The 20,792-nt window shown below is 34.1% G+C and overlaps 1 protein-coding gene across 8 annotated transcripts in view; it reads right to left on the bottom strand.

Moving 5' to 3' along the window:
- Positions 1-20,792, bottom strand: part of TASOR (transcription activation suppressor) — a 42,383-nt gene that overhangs the window by 1,508 nt on the left and 20,083 nt on the right. For 2 of the 8 annotated variants that reach the window (XM_039858542.1, XM_039858546.1), the window contains exons 12-23: positions 18,135-18,207; positions 17,955-18,026; positions 16,330-17,028; positions 12,827-13,233; positions 11,489-11,630; positions 10,195-10,254; positions 6,139-7,070; positions 3,531-3,653; positions 2,595-2,754; positions 2,036-2,144; positions 549-727; positions 190-354 (exon numbers count right to left, since the gene is read on the bottom strand). In XM_039858542.1, coding sequence (XP_039714476.1) covers positions 190-354; positions 549-727; positions 2,036-2,144; positions 2,595-2,754; positions 3,531-3,653; positions 6,139-7,070; positions 10,195-10,254; positions 11,489-11,630; positions 12,827-13,233; positions 16,330-17,028; positions 17,955-18,026; positions 18,135-18,207 — 3,121 coding nt within the window. The remainder of the gene's footprint in view (positions 1-189; positions 355-548; positions 728-2,035; positions 2,145-2,594; positions 2,755-3,530; positions 3,654-6,138; positions 7,071-10,194; positions 10,255-11,488; positions 11,631-12,826; positions 13,234-16,329; positions 17,029-17,954; positions 18,027-18,134; positions 18,208-20,792) is intronic. The other 6 variants (XM_039858548.1, XM_039858544.1, XM_039858549.1 and 3 more) reach the window with 3 other exon arrangements.

Here is a 20,792-nt window from a genome sequence, read left to right as displayed (position 1 = left end):
TCACTAAAATATAATAAATGAGCAGATTTTGTGTATGCTAAATATGAGTGATAAAATTCCTTAAAACACTTCCCCTGAAGCTGTTTACACTGAGGTGAGTGGTTTCAAAATAGTCATTATATGAAAAGAACAAAACCGTTCCTTTTTTTCTGTCTGCCTTAAAGAAAATGAAAACTACTAAAAAGTTACCTGACTGTGACTCAAGATTCTCATTAGCACCAAGCAGTGGAAGATTTTCTTCTGTGATTGAGTTGTGATAGCCCACAAGATTTTTAAAGTTCTGCATAAAGTCTTCAGCAGTTGCAACTACTATCCCATTATCCGTATAACTGGAAAGCATCTTGATATTCTTTTCTAAATTAAAAAGAAAATATTCCAAGTATAAAATTCTTGAAAATGTACATGGACAAATGATGCCTGTCTCCTCACAAAATTCTTTCCTACACATTTGCAGAATCATAGCTTATCAATACCCATCATAGCACTACAAAATCCTTTCATGGACATTCCTATATTCATAGTAGGAAATTTAAGAGCATTCTCTTTACCTGTTAAGAAGACTATGTGTCGTTGCTGTATGTTCTGAGCCTGAAGTCTGATAAGGCAATCCAATTCTGGAGCATTTCGAGTTTGTGAATCACAATTGTGGTATGACAAAATTTCAACCAGATGTTTCTTCTGATAGACATTCAAAAGTGTCAACAGACTTAGAGCTTTAGCGTTCAATCTGTAAAATTAAGTAATTCAGTATCTGGACCTGCTTTTCTAAAATTTAGTATCAAAATTTTTGCTTCAAATTGAAACCATAATTTCTTACTTGAGACAATAACAAATGCACTGCTTAGTCCACTGCCTGATGTAAGGGTGCTGCTTAGGAGAGAGAAGTAGCAAGAACTGTGCAACCCACATGTAAGTCAAGGGACTTTGGGTGCAAAGCCTGAGGGCCATCTTCAGTGTAGACTAAAATCTCAAACCAACCATTTTATTTAATAAATTACGCTTCTCTTTAGCTTCACCAATTTAGATCTTTAATGACGGGCACAAATGGACCAAAAAATATAAATCTTTCCTTTAAAAATATATGGCTCTAAGCTATTTCTATACCTCCAAGCACAAGGCAACAAGTGGTAGAAATTACTGTTGTCAGGAAAATGAGGGTACTAACTTTGTAGAAGTTAGACCTGTGGTCCTCAGTACTGAGATGTTATATAATGACAGACTTACACGATGCCTATTTCACATGATTTGAAGATAAAACAAGTTTTTAAAAAGTGAATTACTACAAAAAGTTAAATACCAAAAAATTATTTAAGCCTGCATTTCCCTAAGTGTGTACCATGGAACGTCAACAGGTATTAGAAGAAATGCTTTGTGGTCTAAGTTTAGGAAATGCTGGCTGAGAAAATGTAAAACTACTACAGAGTTTCTCTTTCTCAGATCCTTAAATATGTAAATACACCGTACAGACTCTAGTAGTAAAATACAATATCCCACACTCAACTGATTACATAATTATTTGTGGAGCCTCTCAAAATGATTGGTGCTCTAAGGTTCACACTTTGAGAAGTGACTTCAGGGCATGTTAAAAATCATCTGTTTACATACATGAATGTCCTTATCACAAATCCTCTTATGCTGAGATTAATCCTTGTCTCTCAGTATATGTGATGTTACTAAACCAGCTGCATAATGTAGTCCACAATTATGAGAGAAGCTGATCTAGTTGGCATATACAATTCAGTAAAAAAAAATTGATTATTCCATTTTAGTTATTATTCTAAACTCCCAAGTAGCAAAGATTAAACCAATTTTACCTATCTACATAACTAGAACTTAAGCAAACTAATATCTATACAAGAATACCACTTGCAAAGAGGCTAGAATAATTCAGTATCACATTTTCTTATGGCTGGGGCTAAGTACATCTGTAAATACTGAGCCTGCATCTATAATCTACAAACAGAGAGAAACAGAGAACCTTTGTGAACACAATGTTAAGTCAACAACCATTATATAGTTATTTTTGAAATCTCACCTGCCCAGTTCCTTTAGTTTTTTCTGAAATTTACAGTGGACTTTCCATTGCCATTTTCCTTCTGGAGTACTAAGTTCTTCGAGGAATGTCAAAAAATTTTTAAGGTTCTCTGTTAGAGATAATGAAGTTCATTTTAAATTCAATAAATAAGTCACCTACAACTTCATCACAGAGGAAATGTTTAGTGATACTGTGTAGAAACACATTCCTATGTAGTATTTTTCTTTTTTCCCTTCTCTAAGGGAGAAAGAGATCTATATATTCTTTTAGGTCCATACATTATAAAAAAGAACATGTTGATAACAATAAACCAGAAGTGATTCAAATGTCGTAGGTATAGAGAGCTTTGCTTTACATCAAATTTTGAGGAAATGATTTGCATAGACTAAACACTGGAAAGAAATTTGAGGTAGTAAAAACTCAAGAAAATGATGGAAATGTACTACTTATCTGTTATTGGCAAAATGGACAATACATTTAAAAGTACGAGTGAGTCATTATTGAGAAAAACCTAGAAAAGACGAGAAATAACATGCTCAAGAGAATGCATAAATCTTACCAATTGTGACAACTTCTGGATTTAGAATGGATTCATCAGACACAATAAAACCTCCAGATACAAATAATTCATTGTATGTATGATTTTTAACATCATCCAGACTATCAACACCAGCAAAACTAACGCAGGGGAGCTTCTTTAAAGTCACCAAGCCAGGTACCTATTTAAATACCAAAATAAAAATAGAAATAAGGACAGATAAGGGAATGAACTGACACACTCAAGCGTGAAGTAACCTACAAGAAAAGTCTAACGAAATGTAATATGGCTCACCTATATTAGTGTGTTGCCTCTGAAAAGCCAAGCACAAAATAATATTCCCAACATTATTTCAAAATATATGAACCAACATTTATGTAATGGACACCTACCATGAACAGAACACTCTAAGGAAAAAGCACAAAAGACCTGGAAACAGAATGAAAAATGTTAACCTGTCTGGCCCTGTGAATATAGTCTAAATTAGGGCAAGAGCCTATGTACTAGAACAGCCAGGAAAGGCTTCGAAGGGCAGGACTCGAGGTAGGCTTTTAAGACTGGATGGGGTATCTCCAAACCCAAGGGAACGGGGGACTGGTTTGGCAAAGAGGGTAAAAATAGGTTTCGCCTATGACATACAAATGAAGATGACAACAATAGAAAGAGTCAGCAGACCCACAAGGAGTTAGTATGTTTAGTCCTGACTACTTGGGTGATAGGGAAGTCTGATGTGAAGCCTAAATTTTAAATAAATTTTACAGGGGTACAAACTTGAATCTTACAAGCTGAGTCACAGAAGGGTCGTTTAGGTCTCAAGCCCTAAACTTCCCAACCTTGAAGTTTTACCACCTTTAATATGAGGATATTTAAAAAAATAAATAGCTTTAGTAGACTGTAAGATTTTATAAGGGTGTTTTTAGAACCAAAGTAAGTAGTAAATCTGACTTAATAGTCTACCTTGTGAATGAAACCTGCAATGTCTTCATTTTGAATAATAATTAATAGTTTATCTAATTTCGATCTTCTTTCCAAAAACTGTTCTGGATGACATTCTGTATTGCCTAATTTGATAAGATATTCCTGTTAAAGAAAAAAAACTAAATCAACATTAAAAAGCTTTTGTGCAAATATTCATTTAACACTACAATTGCAAGATAAACTGATAAATATAAACTTAAGCTAAAACACTGTTAATGATGACCTTATACTTTAAGGAGCTCAGAGATCAAACCCACTCTTACAGATAAATAAAGCTCACAGCTTAAATGGACACAGTCACAATGTTACAATGCTATGCAATCAAAGCCAAGAAAATGCCAGTGTGGAATAAAAGAACTGTAAGAACAATGGATTAGCTGAGGTTCTTAACCTAGCTCCATTGCTTATTCTGGGCAACCCAGAGCCCAATCATTAACCGTTCCCTCATTCCCATTTTCCTTTTCTTTCAAAGCCCGCCCTTGGTTATTTGCAGCAATGTTACTGGTATATTCCTTCAGAGTTACAAAACACTTTTGTGACCACTATAGCTCATTTAATGCACAACAGCCCCAAAATCATTCATAAGAAACTTCAGTATGTACAATGCCTTATCTGTCAAGTTTATGCCTTCAAACAAAATAGACTCTCCCATTTATTACCTCCCTCCATGCTGGTGACATAATAGTGCCTTTCAAAGGACACAAGGCAGTAGTCCAGGCAGAATCCCCTTTGCTCTTTGCCTGCTGGTAGAATCCTGAACTCTGAAGCAAACTGCAGGATCCTGGAGGTCACATTCCTCATTTAACAGACACAGGAGCAGATTAAGTTTCTCAAATTGGCATGGCTGGTTACATAAGTGTAAATCGAAACCCAGCCTGCCTCACAATCAGTCTACTGTTCTTTTAAGAACGGTATACAAGAATCATACCCAAAGAAGATGTTTCTATATAGCTCCAAACTAAAGCAGTATCTTCTACATTGTTTAATTTGCTCTAATCTGTAAAGTTTCTAGGCAGATCTCAGAGCAGCTTATAGTCAGGTAAATTACTATCTCCAGTTTATGATATGTGGTCTGTCTTTAAGTAGCTTTAAATGCAAGTTCATTTTAGATAAGACAGTTTAACTCATTCAATAACAAATCAGTTTGACTCCAGAAATATTTAGGAAACTTAAAATTTTATTCATAAAGTTTTTATTCTATTGTAAGATTTTTGCTGGAAATTTCCCAATGGATATTAAAAGTTTCGGTCTGATTTCCTATCAGATTTGTAAAACACAGAGCATCCTTTTCTAAATAACAGAAATATGATTTATTCTATGCAAGAATGAATTAAAAGCACCAGTCATAAGTAAATTCACTTCCTGTGTGTTACAATCAGTTAAAAAATGTGGAGGGAGATGGAGTAATGCTGAGCCCTGGGCCAAATGTATTTTCTAGGCCCAGAACAACGTGTAGCTACGCCTCAAAGAGTATGCCCCAAACATGTTTTGCAATTATGTTGCTGGGCATGGAAAAAAACTGAGAAGCTCCACTTTGTCATACAAGGCAAAAATGCAAACAAATTCCTAGTAAGTCTGGTTTCATCATCCCAAGAAATTGCAGGGAATTCTATGGTTACTGAGCACTCTGCTTCCTCCTTCATTTCCATGCTCTTCATGTTCTCGTGGGCATTCTACATGAAACATGCTGACATCAAAGAGATTCCCAAACTGACAAAGCCTCAGGACACATCAGCAGCATGGAGTTTCTGGGCCAAATTCTGGGCTTATAAGCCACTTACAGTTTCCTGCTTCCTCTAACAAAACAGTCAGAAACTCATCATGGTAAATTCCACAAAAGGGAGCAGGCATTTTATTTTAAAACCTACAGCATTCCCTTAAAGAATTAAAATCCTATAGTTTAGCAAATACTAACTGGTTAATAACAAATCCATAGAATTATTCCAATGTGTTATAATTTACATACCTATTTTGCATCTCTATACACATAAATACATTGTATTTTTTAATATAAAATACCTGAAACAACTGTCTACTCTGTAGCTTCAGTAGCAAAAATATATATACCTTGCAGAGAGGAATCTTTCGTGATTGGGGAATCTTTCAAGATCATCATATTTTTTGATCAATAAGGGCTGCAGGGAATGGAACCCTGACATGAGCAGGGTATCAATAAATACCAAAAGATATCATCATTAGGTCATCTCTGGACAGTTTTATTTTTCTATTTGATTGATAAATCCCACATGAGGTAAACACTGACAACTTCCTTTAACCCTCTGTATCTTTCCCTCCCCTTCATTAAAAACCCAAGTATGAAACATTTAAAATCTTTGAATTAACAGTTTAAAGGTATTTACAGTATGTATACAATAGTCTTTAAAATAACACTATAACACAAGATTCTAAATTCTAAGATATTTAGATCACAGGTTTTCAATTTAGTTGAACTACTAGTCTTTTATTCCACTCTACATTAAATTAGGTATATGGTCAACATTTAAAAAGAAAAAAATTCCTTTTTATAGAAGTCAGACTCAACGAGACAAGTTTATCCAGCATTACTATTACCTTCTCATTTAGTTACCTTTATTTCTTTACAGAGCACACTCTCTTCTTCTTCATGAATATAAAATTTCACAGTATTTTTCTGGACATCTTTCATGATTTTAACCAAACTGTTAAATACTTCAGGTTCTAACTTGCTTATAAAATTTGAAAGAGCTGGCTGGGCAGAAATGTTTACATCACTGGGTGATTTTGTTGTTTCCTTTTCTACTGGTTCCTGAGCAATATCACCAGGTACAGTATGATCAGAAGTCACCATTAGCTCTGTGGCACGGTGTGGCTGGTTCACTTCTATTTCAGTTAAACCCAAAGTTGAAGAGGAATGCTGCTCATTAGAGTTGGTGTCTTTCAAAGTATCACTATAAAGTGGTTCAAGGTGTTTACTGTTGAAGTCACTTGAACAAACAGGTATGACATGTCTTCCCACAGGATTCAATGTCATCTTAGTACTAGAATTGTTAGGACTGACTGGTGGCAAATTCCCACCCCTGGCTGATGCCTTGATAATAATAGTATTTAGTTTCTCATGCAAGCCATCTACAAACTCCTGTATGCCAGCTTTAGAAGTCTTAGAATATATGAACCCAGAAAGCCGTTTCATCTTCTCTTGTGTTGAAAAGATAGGTGTGGAAATTCTACTGACATATGAAACATTCTTTTGCGTCAAAATCTCTTCTATCTTCCTAGAAAAGAGATTGTATTCTCTTAACACTGTCCTCTCTGTGGTTTCGCTCATTGCAGGCGGCTCTGCTGCTGGCACACACTGCTCCTCCACTGTCACCACCTGACCTGTCAACACGTCATCCTCGGTGGTGCCCTTTAGTGTGTCTGTAAATGGAGAGGATGGAAACTGGTAATCAGAACTTCTCTGTCTACTTATTACCCGAGGGTCGTTAGGAAAGGCCTCCTGCGGTGGCAGATACACCAGTTGTTCTTCTGGTGATTTCATACCTATATAGGAAGAGTTCATTATTATAAGAGCAATTCGAAAAAAATAAATAACATCTAAAAAACAAAAATGTCAGGTGAAGTTAGAACTAATTACACATTGGAAGGTAGAATAAAAATCTCAAATGGTGTGAACGAGGGCCAATTTGGCATCAATATAAATTAAGTCATTTGCTTATTTCTGCTTCTCTACCTTTCTGAAGATCTGACTTTAATGAACATGTTTTAATTAGGATAGTCAGTTGCAATAGCTTGCTCAACTTTGCCAACTAATGTCTACTATAGTAATACTGTCTTAATATGAAAATTTGAGTTGTAAGGCAACTCAAAGAATGCCAAACTGAAATGCTGTGGGAATAATTACCAAGAGTTGCATTCAAGACATAGGATAATTAATTTTACCTGTTTTCAGATTCACATATGGGGTTGTTTAGTGGATTTCCTGCAATGTTACAGACTTTATCAGGGAAAAATGCTCAATAATACAGGAAGAGAACATATTTCATAGCTACATTAACACTTTTGATTGTGGTTTTGTAAGCATTCTTTTGTTTCAAAATAATTCCAAGAGAAATCTCATTTGAGATGAAGAGATCATTCAGGTAGCTGAACTATTTAACTTTTGACTCCTAACAACTAGCTCAATCCATAAGATCATACCCCTACCAATAAATCCTAAATTCAAACTCAACAGGTTTACAAAACTACATTTCAAAACAGGTACCCTAAATCTCTTTTTAAAAAACAAGGGAAATATGTTTAACGACAACTTAAAGTATTATATTTTCGAAAAACTTCATCATCTGAAGATCCATATTACATGATTCTGTCCTTTAAAAAATTACTAATTTTTCTTAAATCTTAGTCAACATTCCCTAACAAATTGCTGTTCTAGCATATGAAACGGTACCTCTAAATCAGAAAGACCAGGTACTAGTTTTCAAACCTAAAGTACTTTAAATATATAGTGAATTCCCTATTCACCCAGGTGTAGCAGCATGCTCTCTCTACTCAAAATTTAGTTTTCATTTCCCCCCCACCACACACACTTTTCTAAAGGTTTAAACAGCCTCAGCAGCAGTCAGGATTGTGAAATTTTCTCTACCCATCTTAGTGGTTACCATGAACCACTGTAACCATTAACTACTGCAAAGGCACCAGACCGTAGGGTAAGACCATAGCAAGTCTACAAGTGGAAGAGGAGACAAAAACACCCAGAGTACCAAGGTAAGAATTACAACTACATGAAACTGATAAATCAGAAAATTCAAGTTCCATAAAGTAACTCAGGAATACTGAATGTCCTTTTTAAATCCGCAATATGGGGTTTAGTACACATATAAAATGTTTGGGCTAGAAATGGAAGACTTTTAAAAGTATTTTTGTACTTCTTGAATTATGTACCATGTCAAATGTCTGACTTATTTAAATAAAAAAAATTTTAACTGAATCTCATAAAACAAATAGGTTGTGGAGGATTACCTGTAATTTAAAAACATTTGAGTCATTTATTATTTTAAATAAAACATTTGCTCTCAAAATTTACAGCTATAGTTCAGACCAATAACCTTATTCCTGAAGGGTTATGGATAAAGAGAATTTTTAAAGATAAAATGTAACTTAAATCTACGTGAATTTTCCATATTAAAAAACTCTAAACCAAATTTATTTTATCTTGCAATCAAATATCCCTGATATGATATCCCCTAGATTAATAAATTTAGTATTTTTAAAATGTCTTCGATAAATGATTTAAAAGAAACACACACGTCAATATCCGTAATAATGCAAATTTTCTACGGATTGTCATTCTAGAATTGCAGTACTGTGACTTTTAAGTGAAAAGAGAGTAGTGAGTTCTCAAAAGGCAGCATCATTCAGATATTCATATTTTCAATCACAAAATATGAAGATGGTATGCCAAGAGGATACTAATGCTGATGGAACATTTTAAAGCATAAACAAGATACCTGCTGCTCCTAATGAGAAAGAATTACTGACAGATTCAAACAGGTGAATCCCAGACATAAATGTTGAAAGAGCCAAAAACAAAAGAGGACATATGTAGGTTCCATTTAGCTTTAATTCAAGAACAGGTAAAACTAATCTACAGTGAAAGAAGTCAGATTTAATAGTTACTACTGTGGACAGGGCGAGTAGTAACTGGGAAGATGCAGAAGAAAATCTCAGGTGCTGGAAGTGTTCTACATATTGATTTGGGTAGTGTCACATTAAATGTATATACATAAAAATTCATTGAGCTATATAGTAAAGATCTGAGCACTTTTCTGTATGTCATATATCTACTGTTTGTTTGTTTTTTTTTATTATCTTTTCCTAGGAGTTGTAATAGTTTTCTTCAAGAAAATCTTCAACTAAAAGTCTTTTTTTTTTTAATTCCCCAAAGAGAATAATTGTGAAGACCGACTAAAATTAAAAGGTCATTAGCTTTCTCTCCAAACAGCCTTCCCCAAAAAAACCACTTAAGATTTCTGAAAAAATAAGATCAACAAAATGGAAACATATAAAAAGGACCTACCACTAAACTCTAAGCAAGAAGAACAATGCCTATGACGATGTAGGGATGTTGAATTGACTGAGCTCAGACAAAAGAATCACTTTTAGGCACCAACTGCAACTACCTAATCTTTACTATTTGTAAATGTTTCCGGAATCTGAAAGTTTCCTGATTTAAAATATCTGCTGAAATTAGCTTTACAATTAGAAGAACTGGGTAAAAAAATTCAAGATTAGGAATAATGTACCTAACAGATAAATAGCCTCACCTCCTATTTTTTAAGTTTAAAAGAAATTTGATAACTGCTTCTCAGAGAATATCCTGCAGAAATGGATTAAGAAAAATATTCCAGTCTTCCCAAGTCATCATATCTGACAGAACTGACTGTAGGTGAAGAAAACTTAATTTCTATGAATATGCAATGCCTGCTTTAAACATTTTTTGTATAAGAATATTTGATACAAATCAGTTTATGATTTAAATATATTGTTCAAATTTTCTGTAATTAACAGAGCTTAAACTGATGCCCTATTGATGGAAGACCAGAAATGCAAGTAGCAATTCTGAAGAAGGGCATATTGGGAGGAAAAGCAAAGCGAGCCTTCTCACCTGGTGTTTGTTTCTCACCATGTTTCCCCAGCTGGTCTTCTGGGCTTCTTGCATTCCCTCCTGAGGGAAAGCATCCATTAGATTTGTAGACTCTCTTCAGATACTGGTGATACCTATTAAGCACCTTTCAGAAAATTCCAAATGCTAACACATCCAAGTATTCCTTCTTTTGTCTAAAATAATCCGGAAGGGTCATTCAGAAAGGGGAAGTTGCTTCCCTTTCCATTTAGGTGATGATGGAATATCAACACCTAGATGTTCTGCCTTCAAATGGCTCTGAACATCAACTATGAAGGTAACTAAATGAGAAATTGCTAGTTAATTTTCTTGTACTGACTACTTCCTTATTCTGCTTCTCCCACGCAAGCTGACATCTCCAGCTCCTAAGTGAGAAACAGTTGTCTCTCTACCATCCCACTTAGGCCTCTTGCCCTCTCCAGTAAGGAACTAAGTAGAGAATGGTGCTGAAGTCCTGGAAATTCATCAAAGTTTTAGAAATTCTCCTCAGAGACTTTGGAGGTCATAGTAGTTTCTAGGTCACAAGCCAGTCTACTTTTTAGCAAAAAGTTTTTTTTTTTCTTTGTAAAGGTTATATAGAGGTCTACGAATGGAAAAGATGTGCCCTGGAAATATTTCAAAAATCCTTAGCTAACAAAGATGAATAAGAACTTGGAATATTAAGAGTATGTATGTGTATATGTGTTTGCACGGAGAAATCGGAACACTGCAAAGTGATCTTTCAACATTTGCTAAACTATTCATACTCCAGGTTCAAAAAGCTTTCTATCTGTATTCAATCATTTTAGGAGATTCTCTACAATGATCCAATTATAAGATAATCCTATATTAAAAAATCAAATTTCTTTCAAATAGATGAACAACATTATCACTTAGATGATAACTTGTTATAGTGAAGCTTACTTTAATAATTTGAGAAGACAGTATTTATTGGCCATCATTTCATCTCTGTAGCTATTTCAACTTATTAGAAACTCAATTTCTGACAATTTTCATTTGGAAATTTGTGTGCTAAACTCCACAGGGAGATAAGTATGTTTTAAATCCTTATTTTTAAACACGCTTTTTTTGCAGATACTTGCTGATGCTGACCAAGGACAGCAACGCTCAGTGATGAACATTACATTGCTCAAAATAAGACACTGAAGATGTCATAGCCAAGTAAGATGATGCACCTAATGTCTCAAGAGTAGAATCTAGAAAAGATGAAACCCTTCAGGAAACTGATCCCTAAGTAAAACCAAGCAAACCTAATTCCCAATACACTTGTTCTTACCTGTAATTGGAATCAGTTTCCAATGTATTTCAGTCTCTTCAACATTATTTGATTTAGATGGTCTATGGAATCCATGTTCAAAGGGAACAGTGGGACACAAACTGCAATCTTCAAAATTATTCATGCTAATTAAATTTGGATCCTAAAAATTAGAGTACATATTCAATAGCTTTCTTTTCAATTAATTTTAATGTCAAGAATAAACAACTATTTTTTCAAAACAAATTCACAAGTTTAAATCTAAATATTATAATCAAATCAACATAGAAAAGTTACAATACTCTAGCCTCAAATTAAAACATACTTTTTCCTTCAAAACATAATGTGATGCTGATTTGGAGCAGAGATTGGTAAACCTTTTTGGTAAAGAGCTAAATAGGCTTTGTGGGCCATATATATACTCAGATACTCAGCTCTGCCACTGTAGTGCAAAAGCAGCCATAGGTAATATCTAAACATATGGGCATGGCTGTGTTCCAATAAAACTTTAGTTAGTAAGATAGGAAGTGGGCTGGGTTTGGTCTATGATTAAATATGTTAGGAAATATTAACAACATAGATGAGTTTCTCACTGCCTACTTTACGCACCACCCCAAGTGAGCCTCATGCTATCCTCCTCCCCTTAAAAGAAATATCCCAAAATTACATGGACAAAGCCTGGGGACATGCATATGGCTTTTATTCAAAGGCAGGTTAGAGAAAATCGAGGAAAGATAAATTAGAAATAAGCCCTAAGGAATATGGTGCCATCCTGGTATTGTTTCAAGTGATGCAGCCACTTCTGGGGGAAGATAAAGGCTACTTCTCAGCCAGAGATCAGTATTCTTAAGCATATATCATAAATAAACTGGATTCCGTGTCAAGCAAGGCTGAGTGTCATTTCAGAGATAATCCTAAAGGCCATACATTTTTCATTCCTTATTCCCATAAGAAATACAAAGTACCTAACCTTGAAACATTGGTGCACTGACTTTAGTCACCTCACCTGCTTCACCTTTGGGTTCTGGTACTGCCAGCAGAAAGCCAATGTTTTGGAAATCTGATTTTATTATGAAACAATATGGAATTAACTCCCAATAGCCATTTCTTGAACAGCCTTAACTTTATCACAACAGGTACATCTTAGTATATAAGCCTATAAGCAGGAAGGAAAACTACTTCTTTACTTATCTCTCTGTAACAAGGAATAACTTAGAAATACTATCCTGGACAGATACTTTTAGTGAAATGTGTTATTTCTTTTTCAAAGGGAGAAAAAACTCATTGAAGCACACCCACATCCTCTCTTTCACACACATTCACAAATGCGAACAAGATAATCAAAAGACATATGCTTACTTCTTTCAAATGTAGTTTATGGTCAGTGCCTACTTCTCTGGTAGAAACAGCAACAGGATACTTTAAAGATGATTTATCAGCTTCTAGCAATGGGCTCTGAGTACCCTTACAATGTGCATTTTCAATTTTTGCACAAGTAGGCTGCTCATATTCTTTCTTTTCTGGGTTCGAATTCAACTCATATTCATGCTTTTGCCTCAACTCTTCATAGGCATCATCGGTGCTCAATCCTAAGGCTTTGTTAACTGTGTCTGTCAGGGATGCATCAGAATGGCGTGCGTTTGCTAGTGTTTCTGAGAGCCAATTAAATAGCCTATGGATGTCAGCAACGCCAGAGTTAGAGGTATCCTGCTGCTGCTGTCTCAAGTCGGCATCATGCCCAAGTGAGACAACAGGTTGTGGAGACTCTGAAGAAAAAAGAGAAAGAAAAGTCATTTCTAAGTTTGGAAGGCCAGCCTTAAATAACTAAATAAATATACTATACTTAAGACATTTATGAGCAGAAATTCAATCAAACCACTGACTTAGACTTTACAAGTACATCCATCCCTTAACTTTACAAATATGACTGGTTCTAAAATTTTGCGCAAAGATCAAAATTCCTGTTAAATAAAAATTTACATAATTTGAAAAATCTATTAAAGAATGAGCACAAACATCAAGTTGATAATATATATACTAACTGTACTGTAGTTACCTTAAAATCTACCACCAAAATCCCAAAGTCAACCAGGTGCTTGTCAACAGATAAAATATATGCACTTGCTATTTTGCAAAATGTTAGAAGGGTATGCAGATTACATTAAAATCTACTAAAAAGGAAAAAGAAACCCATGACTTAATTTGATTTCTATCTCCTTTGTACTTATTACAATTTGTCCTTAAGATACAGGCTGACATTCTTATCATCTAAGCCTTATCTCAAAATGACTAGATTACAAAGCCTGGATTTTAGAGATACGAAATCATCCTAAAGAAATAAACATTAAACTCACATTAAGAACAGAAAGCACTATAAGAGAAAACATGTCAGGACATGGCTCCAAGCAGGTATAAATCTGGGTAATCTGCACAATAATATATTTAAAAACTCGCAAAGTGAATACACATTCAGAAAGTCATGTGCTCTAATGCTGAAGGAAGGTAAGGCCTGAGTAGATGTCAGGTAGGGTATCATGTACCATAGCAAAAAAACAAAACAAATCAAACAATATTGTATATACTATACAATTCTAATTATATGCAATTATAGAGCAGGCAAAACTAATCTATGGAGACAGAACACAAAGTAGTAGTGGGGTGAGATTACAGAGGAGCACCAAGCAACTTTTGGGGGTAAAAAAATGTTCTAATTTTGGAGTGGTGGTAACATAGCTATCAAAACTCATCAAACTGTGAACTTAAAATGGGTACACTGTATATAAACCACATCTCAAAAAAGTTGATGCTAAATCCTCTTATAAAATGACTGGGTTCACCACCAAATCAAGATCAAGGTATTTTAGAAATTAGAATCCAACCTTTAAATCTCTACTTTTAAAAATCAGAAGTGTACAAAATGACTAGAAAGAAATGCAAGTGAGGAACATCTAGAAATCCAACTCTGATCATTACTAGCTCTAGTTTAATCTATTGGCCCCTTCTCCCCTGCCCCATTTTCCCTTTGGTCTATTATAATTAGAATGGATTTCCCATTTTAACTATGAATAAAGCCTAATTTTCACCCCCAAACATTTTTTCACATGTATGAAGTCAGTCAATCATCAGTTACAATGGCACCAAAATTTAAGTGTCTTGGCTATTATGTGCTTAGTGCTAGGAAATACAGTCGAGTTTAGGAACAATGCTTTGTATCAGTCAGAACTGAGTTCAATCATTGATTAGTAAACTACATATCTTTAGATAAAGTTATTTAACTTCTCTGAGATGATTTTCTCATCTGTAAATTAAGGATAATTATGTCTAGCACTCATGAACTAAATGAGTCCATGTATCTAAAGCCTCTAGCACGTGGTAAGTACTTAACTTTCAAGACACATATGAGCAGTATAAAACTGTATGGATCAGAAAGTGTCAACAGGTTCAGCACAGAGCAGAAATCCAGCGTAAACTAAAGGAAATGAAAACCATCGAGGGGCATAACAGCCAGAAAGCTAAGAGGGGTTCTGAACTGCAAAGATAAGAGGTTTGAGGGAAATTAGAGATGCTTCAAGAAAAAAGAAAAAGAAGTAAAAGGGCAATTCATGACATTCTTCAAGAGAGATGAGCCTTAACTAAGGAGCATGTTAAGGAAGAGTGGGAAACATGGCTATTCAGGCTGGATGTGGCCAATCTATAACAAAGCCTTAAAAGATGAATATAGAAGTTGAGATTTGTAGCAAATTACCAAAGCAATATTGAGAAGAACATGATATCAAAATGACTGAGAGAAGACAGAAGGCCATCATAGATAAGAACACAGACTGGGATGAAAATACTGAAAAGAAAAGGTAAAGAAAAAAACTCTGAAAATTATTGGAAAGAACAGCATTGTCAAATACTACTTTCTGCTCTGATGCAAATGCTACCTCTGCTATTCAATACAGTGCTATAGCTGGTATAACATAAGAAATAAATTTTTATTTCATTTTAGTTAATTTAAACTTCCAGTACTATCCAATATGGCAGCCACTAGTCACATGTTATTGAAGATCTGCCATAATCAATAAGAACTGTGGAAGCGGCATATAATGTAGACTGTTCCATCAAAGGTCCCTAGATGCAAAGAGAATGTATTTCATGCTTATAGAATAGCAGTGTGGAGACCTTAAAAATCTAATGAAAAAATGTTTTAAATTACTTGCAATATTAAGAAACACACGTTTAATTTTTAAATGAAAAACTAAAGAGATTATCTCCCATTTCTTTTCTATCAACTAAAACAGAAAAGCAAATAAAAATAGAAAAAAAAAGCCAAATATATTACTGGAATCCTGAGGTGGAAAAAATATGTTCATGTATCTAAGAAATTTTATTTTAAAGCTCAGAATGTTCCTTTCATCAAGCATCCTTAAGAAAAACCTCAATATTCTATGTTAGACTTTTCCAATTATAAAATTAAAGGAATATAAAAGGACAGGGGGTCGAAATTGCAGGGTAAAAGCTGGGCATACTTTATTTTCTCACATTAGCCTAAGCGACACAATTCAGAAATCTGATGTGCTAGGGAAGAGTTGGCAAATATTTTTCTGTAAAGGACCAGAGAATAAATATTTTAGGCTTCATGGGCCTTACAGTCTCTGCCCCAACTCTGTCATTATAATGTCAAAGAAGCTAGCTATATGTATACATAAATGAATAGGCACGTCTGTATTCCAATATAACTTTCTCTAAAAAAACAGGCTGCACTGGCTTTTAGGTTGTAATTTGCACACCCCTGTGTGCAAATACTAGAAGGACAGAACAACTTTAATGTATTTTTGGTTGATGTTTTTATACTACATAAAAGCAATCTAATATTTTACCTTCATACAGATGGCAATTTTCAGATAAATTACTGGTTTTGACGAGCTTTCTCATATTTTCAGGTAGATCCTCAAGCTTCCTCTTTAAGACAGTTTTGCTTCTCATATCTTCTGTGTCTGAGTCCCCTCCCACATTTTTTTTCCTACACTGAATTAAATTAATCAATTCTTTGACTCTATCCTTATCATAATCCAAAGAGTGAGATGATTTCTGCTTTCCAGGTTTAATAGTCTCATCCCTTGAGTTATTTCGTTTTCCAAATTTCTTTTTTGTACCATTCATTTCTTCTTGGCCTTCATAATCTGAATGTTGACTGAACTGTTGAAGTTTTCTATTGTCTTCAAATAGCTCTTTTAATTTACAAATAGATAACTGATACATTTCAGGCCGAAAAATATAGGTATGCAAACAATCATCGATATGGGATTTATTTTTTGGAGCTGGGTATAAGAATTTTTTATCATCTAATCGTGAATCATAAGGAAACATAATAAACTCTCGTTTACCTGAACCAAAACCTCGCTTAAAAAATGCACTTACATACTTTTCAACAACAGAATGAAAATTAATAGGATTTATGTTTTTGAATTCCTTTCGACACTGAATCAAAGCAAATTGTAAAAATTGAGTTATTTTTAATACATCTGGCATGCTCTCATGTCTCTCCTGTGGTGTTGCATTGGTTGAACCTTTTTGTGCTGTAAAAGAATGAACAAAAAAGTAAACCATGTTAGCAATCAATAAATTACTCAAATACAGATCTATTGTCAAAGAAATAAAACAACACTCATACTTTAATGGTGAACCAAACTAGTATGTACCCTAATAAAAGTAGGTAATATATGAATAGCATATTCATTTATTATGAAGTATGAAATATATGAAAAGCATGTTTCTAAGTCCAGGGGCCTAAAATAAGCCAATAAGAAACTAAAACAAGAGAGATTGCAGAACATATATTTTTAAAGGGAAAAACACACATAATATAAGGAGATATAAAGAAGCAGGGCAAAAACGAAGGCCTGTAGCAAAACAGTCCTGCAAATGATAGCAGTATCACTCCTTTCTGTTAAAACTTAACTTTAACTTCACATGAATTCTCTATTCCCATAAGGAGATAGGCAAGCACTGAGTGGCTACAATTGAGAATCTCATTCTTAATCTAACAGCGAAACCCATTAGTGAGGACTTTACCTTAATAATGAATTAAACTTAGTTGAATAGCAAATTTTCTCTAACATCAGTGTGAAAATATCTTATAAATTTTGAATGGCCTGATATTTAACCCTAGCGTATGATACTTTTGTAGTTGCTAAAATTTGAATACAAGAATGAACTAAGCTAAAAAGTAATCATAATATAAAAAACTAGAAAATGAAGCTGTAGTACTGTAACAATTACAATCAACATTTATTTAGTGAAAACAGATTAAAACCCAAATAATTTTCAGAGTGAAAAAAAAAATCAAGTCATGTAATTTACGTTTTATATTGCTAATATCTCTTAATACCTCCCAGTATTCCCAGAACATGGTAAAAGACAAAATGCTCCATGAATTATCTGGAAATTTTCAACAAAATGTAGTTATCTATAAGTAACTGCATTTAGATATTCAAGAACTTACAAGTAACTATGCTTCTAGGTTCTTGAAACAGAAACAAAGCGTGTAGAACTCGAGACTTGGCAGTTTGGTGTTCTAAAAAAAAAAACAAAAAACAAAAAAACAAAACATAAGCCAAATTCATTAACAATGTATTTTAATTAAAAAATTCAAAAAGTTATAAAAATTAAGGCGATTACTTACCATATGGAGACACTATTTGATAAGGAGAGAGAAGAAAAAGATATCCTCGGTCTCCCAAAGGTTTAACAAGAACCTGAATTTTGGAAAGAGGGAAAAAGTTGAATCTGCTTCATTATTACTGACCAGAAGGTAGAAAGACACACAGCTATTTCTACTAATTACAAAGAAAACAAAAAGATCTTGATCATCTTTAGGAAAAATATCGCTGCTGAATTAGTTAAAAACTCTTTGCAAATCTCTAACAGAAATCTAACCAAATAAAAAATTCCTTAGTTTTCATAACTTTAAAGAGAAAATCCCCCTAATTAATTGTGAAACCAGCTTTTTGATTTTTCCTGGAAGCTAAAATACAAGATCAAACTAAAGACTTTCAATATTTTCTTCAGCAATTCAAAAGACATGTTAATGGTGAAGGCGGTATGCTGGATGTTGGAAATATAAGACAAGTATGACGCAAATGCTGCCTTTAAGAGTTTAGGCTAATCTCAACGTAATGTGTTGCTATAATCTAATTCTTTATATATTTAATGAACATCTTTCACATGGAAGTCAATTTGCTTTGCCAGAGATAATTGCAAAGACAAGCATCAGAAGATCCTTGATCTCGAGAAGTTTACAATTGGGTAGACAGAGTAACACAAGAAGTATCAATAATTAAATAAGACAGAAAAATTCTCGAAAAGACAAAGCAATATGACGGGAAAAAACAATGTTGGTTTATGGTCAGAAAAGATACTGAAAGTGTACTGGAGGTGAATTTTGCCTCAGAAGTGCCTGAGACTGTGGAAATGATATTTTAATAGAGCAAAGGCAGTTTTAATATTACAGGCATCAGAGTACTTATCATTGGCAAAAGGGTGAGGACAGACTAGGACAAATGTATAAGACATGTCTAGAAAGAAAGATTCCAGGCTAGATTATAAAAAGACAAGAATGCCAGGTTAGCCAGGAATGCCCTGGAGAGTATACCTTTTTTGAACTGGAAGGTGTCCCTAAAAAAACAAACAAAAAAATATTGACAACTCTGAGGAGGAGGGCAGAGAAAACAATGGAATGTGAGGAACTCAAACTCAGTTCAGGAGTTACTGCAATAGTTCATACTATTTTTTTTCTTTTTTTCTTTTGGATTACAGAAAGGGTAAAAAAAGGGAGAACCAAGCATGGCAGGTGAACACAAAAGGTTATCTGGGTTCTGAAAGAAAACTTGTGCTACCTAAATTATTATTAAACAATTCCAATAAACAAAGTCTGTGTAAGAACTCATAATTTAAGGGCCAAAAAATGTTAGCAATTTACATTTAATAACATCACTGTTTGAACACTCTAAAGTGGACAATGTACCTGAAAATTTTTATTTCAGACTCAAACCTTTTTATCCAAAATGTTTTATATCATATCCTTTTTAACATTTTGCCCAACTCCTGGTTGTCAGAACAGAAAGTTGGAAAGCTCAAATAAGATTTTCATGTTTTGTGGTCACTGAAAAACAATTAGATTTTTTTAACTTCTCACCCACTCCAAGTACCATGTTTTCAAAATCTCTCTGGCTTAGTGGTCTTTATAAAAACCCCTGTCCTCGAAGGGGCCACAATTTTAAGGGAATCACATCCAGAAACAACACTCAGGCAGACAGATGCCTTAGTAGTAATACCTGTGGCTTTAGCGTAAAGAAACAGTTGTGGCCCTCTAGAAAAGGAAACATCTGTGAACTCCATGGTCCTGCTGCCTCTATTTATTATACCTTACTGTTTCCTTTCCCCACAGAAAATAGTATTAACCTAGTCTGTTGATTTTACTACTTGTTTCTACTATTCTGACTTTTCAATAACATTAAAGAAAAGTAATGTGGTACAAAAATGCATTAAAAATATAAAATATTAAGCTCACAATCTTAAATGATCAAGTTTAGGAGGAAATAAACAACCCTAAGTGAGATTCAGCAGAAACAACTGACTCAAACACCTAAAGGCTTCAAACTGAAATTATCAGATGTAATGTATAAAACAACAGGTATGAAATGTTTAAAGAAATAAAATAATTGGCATAATTGAAAACATGTTCACACAAAAATTGGTATATAAATGTTCACAGCAGCAATACTCCAGCCAAAGAGTGGAAACAACTGATGAACAAACAAATGTGGCATTATCCAGACAATAAAATATTATTCAGCCATAAAAAGGAATGAAGTACTGATACATGCTACAACATGGATGACCCTTCAAGCTATTATGCTAAGTGAAAGCAGCCAGGAACTAAAGGCCTCATAAATGTATGATTCCACTTATAATAAGATGTCCAGGATAGACAACTTCATAAAAACAGAAGTACATTAGTGGTTGCTAAGCACTAGAGGGAAGAATGCAAAGTAAAAGATTAATGGATGGATATGAGGTTTCTTCTGAGGTGATGAAAATACTCTGGAATTAGATATGGTGATGGTTGTACAATATTGTGAATCTATTAAAAATCACTGAATTGTACACTGTAAAATGGCTAAAATGGTGACTCTTATTTTGATAAAACAAAGAAATATCAAAATATAACCTCCACCTCCTAGAACAGTGTCTGACATAATAGGTACTCAGTATTTCTAAAAGAATTAACAAGAATCTGTTTTAAAAAATGACAAAGCAGATTTCAAAAGGAATCAAATAT

This window comes from Pteropus medius, unplaced genomic scaffold (genome assembly GCF_902729225.1).
Source record: "Pteropus medius unplaced genomic scaffold, Ma_sr-lr_union100, whole genome shotgun sequence".
NCBI classification, from domain to species: domain Eukaryota; kingdom Metazoa; phylum Chordata; class Mammalia; order Chiroptera; family Pteropodidae; genus Pteropus; species Pteropus medius.
The sequence above is the reverse complement of the archived record's forward strand: the minus strand, read 5'-3'. Positions and strand labels throughout refer to the sequence as shown.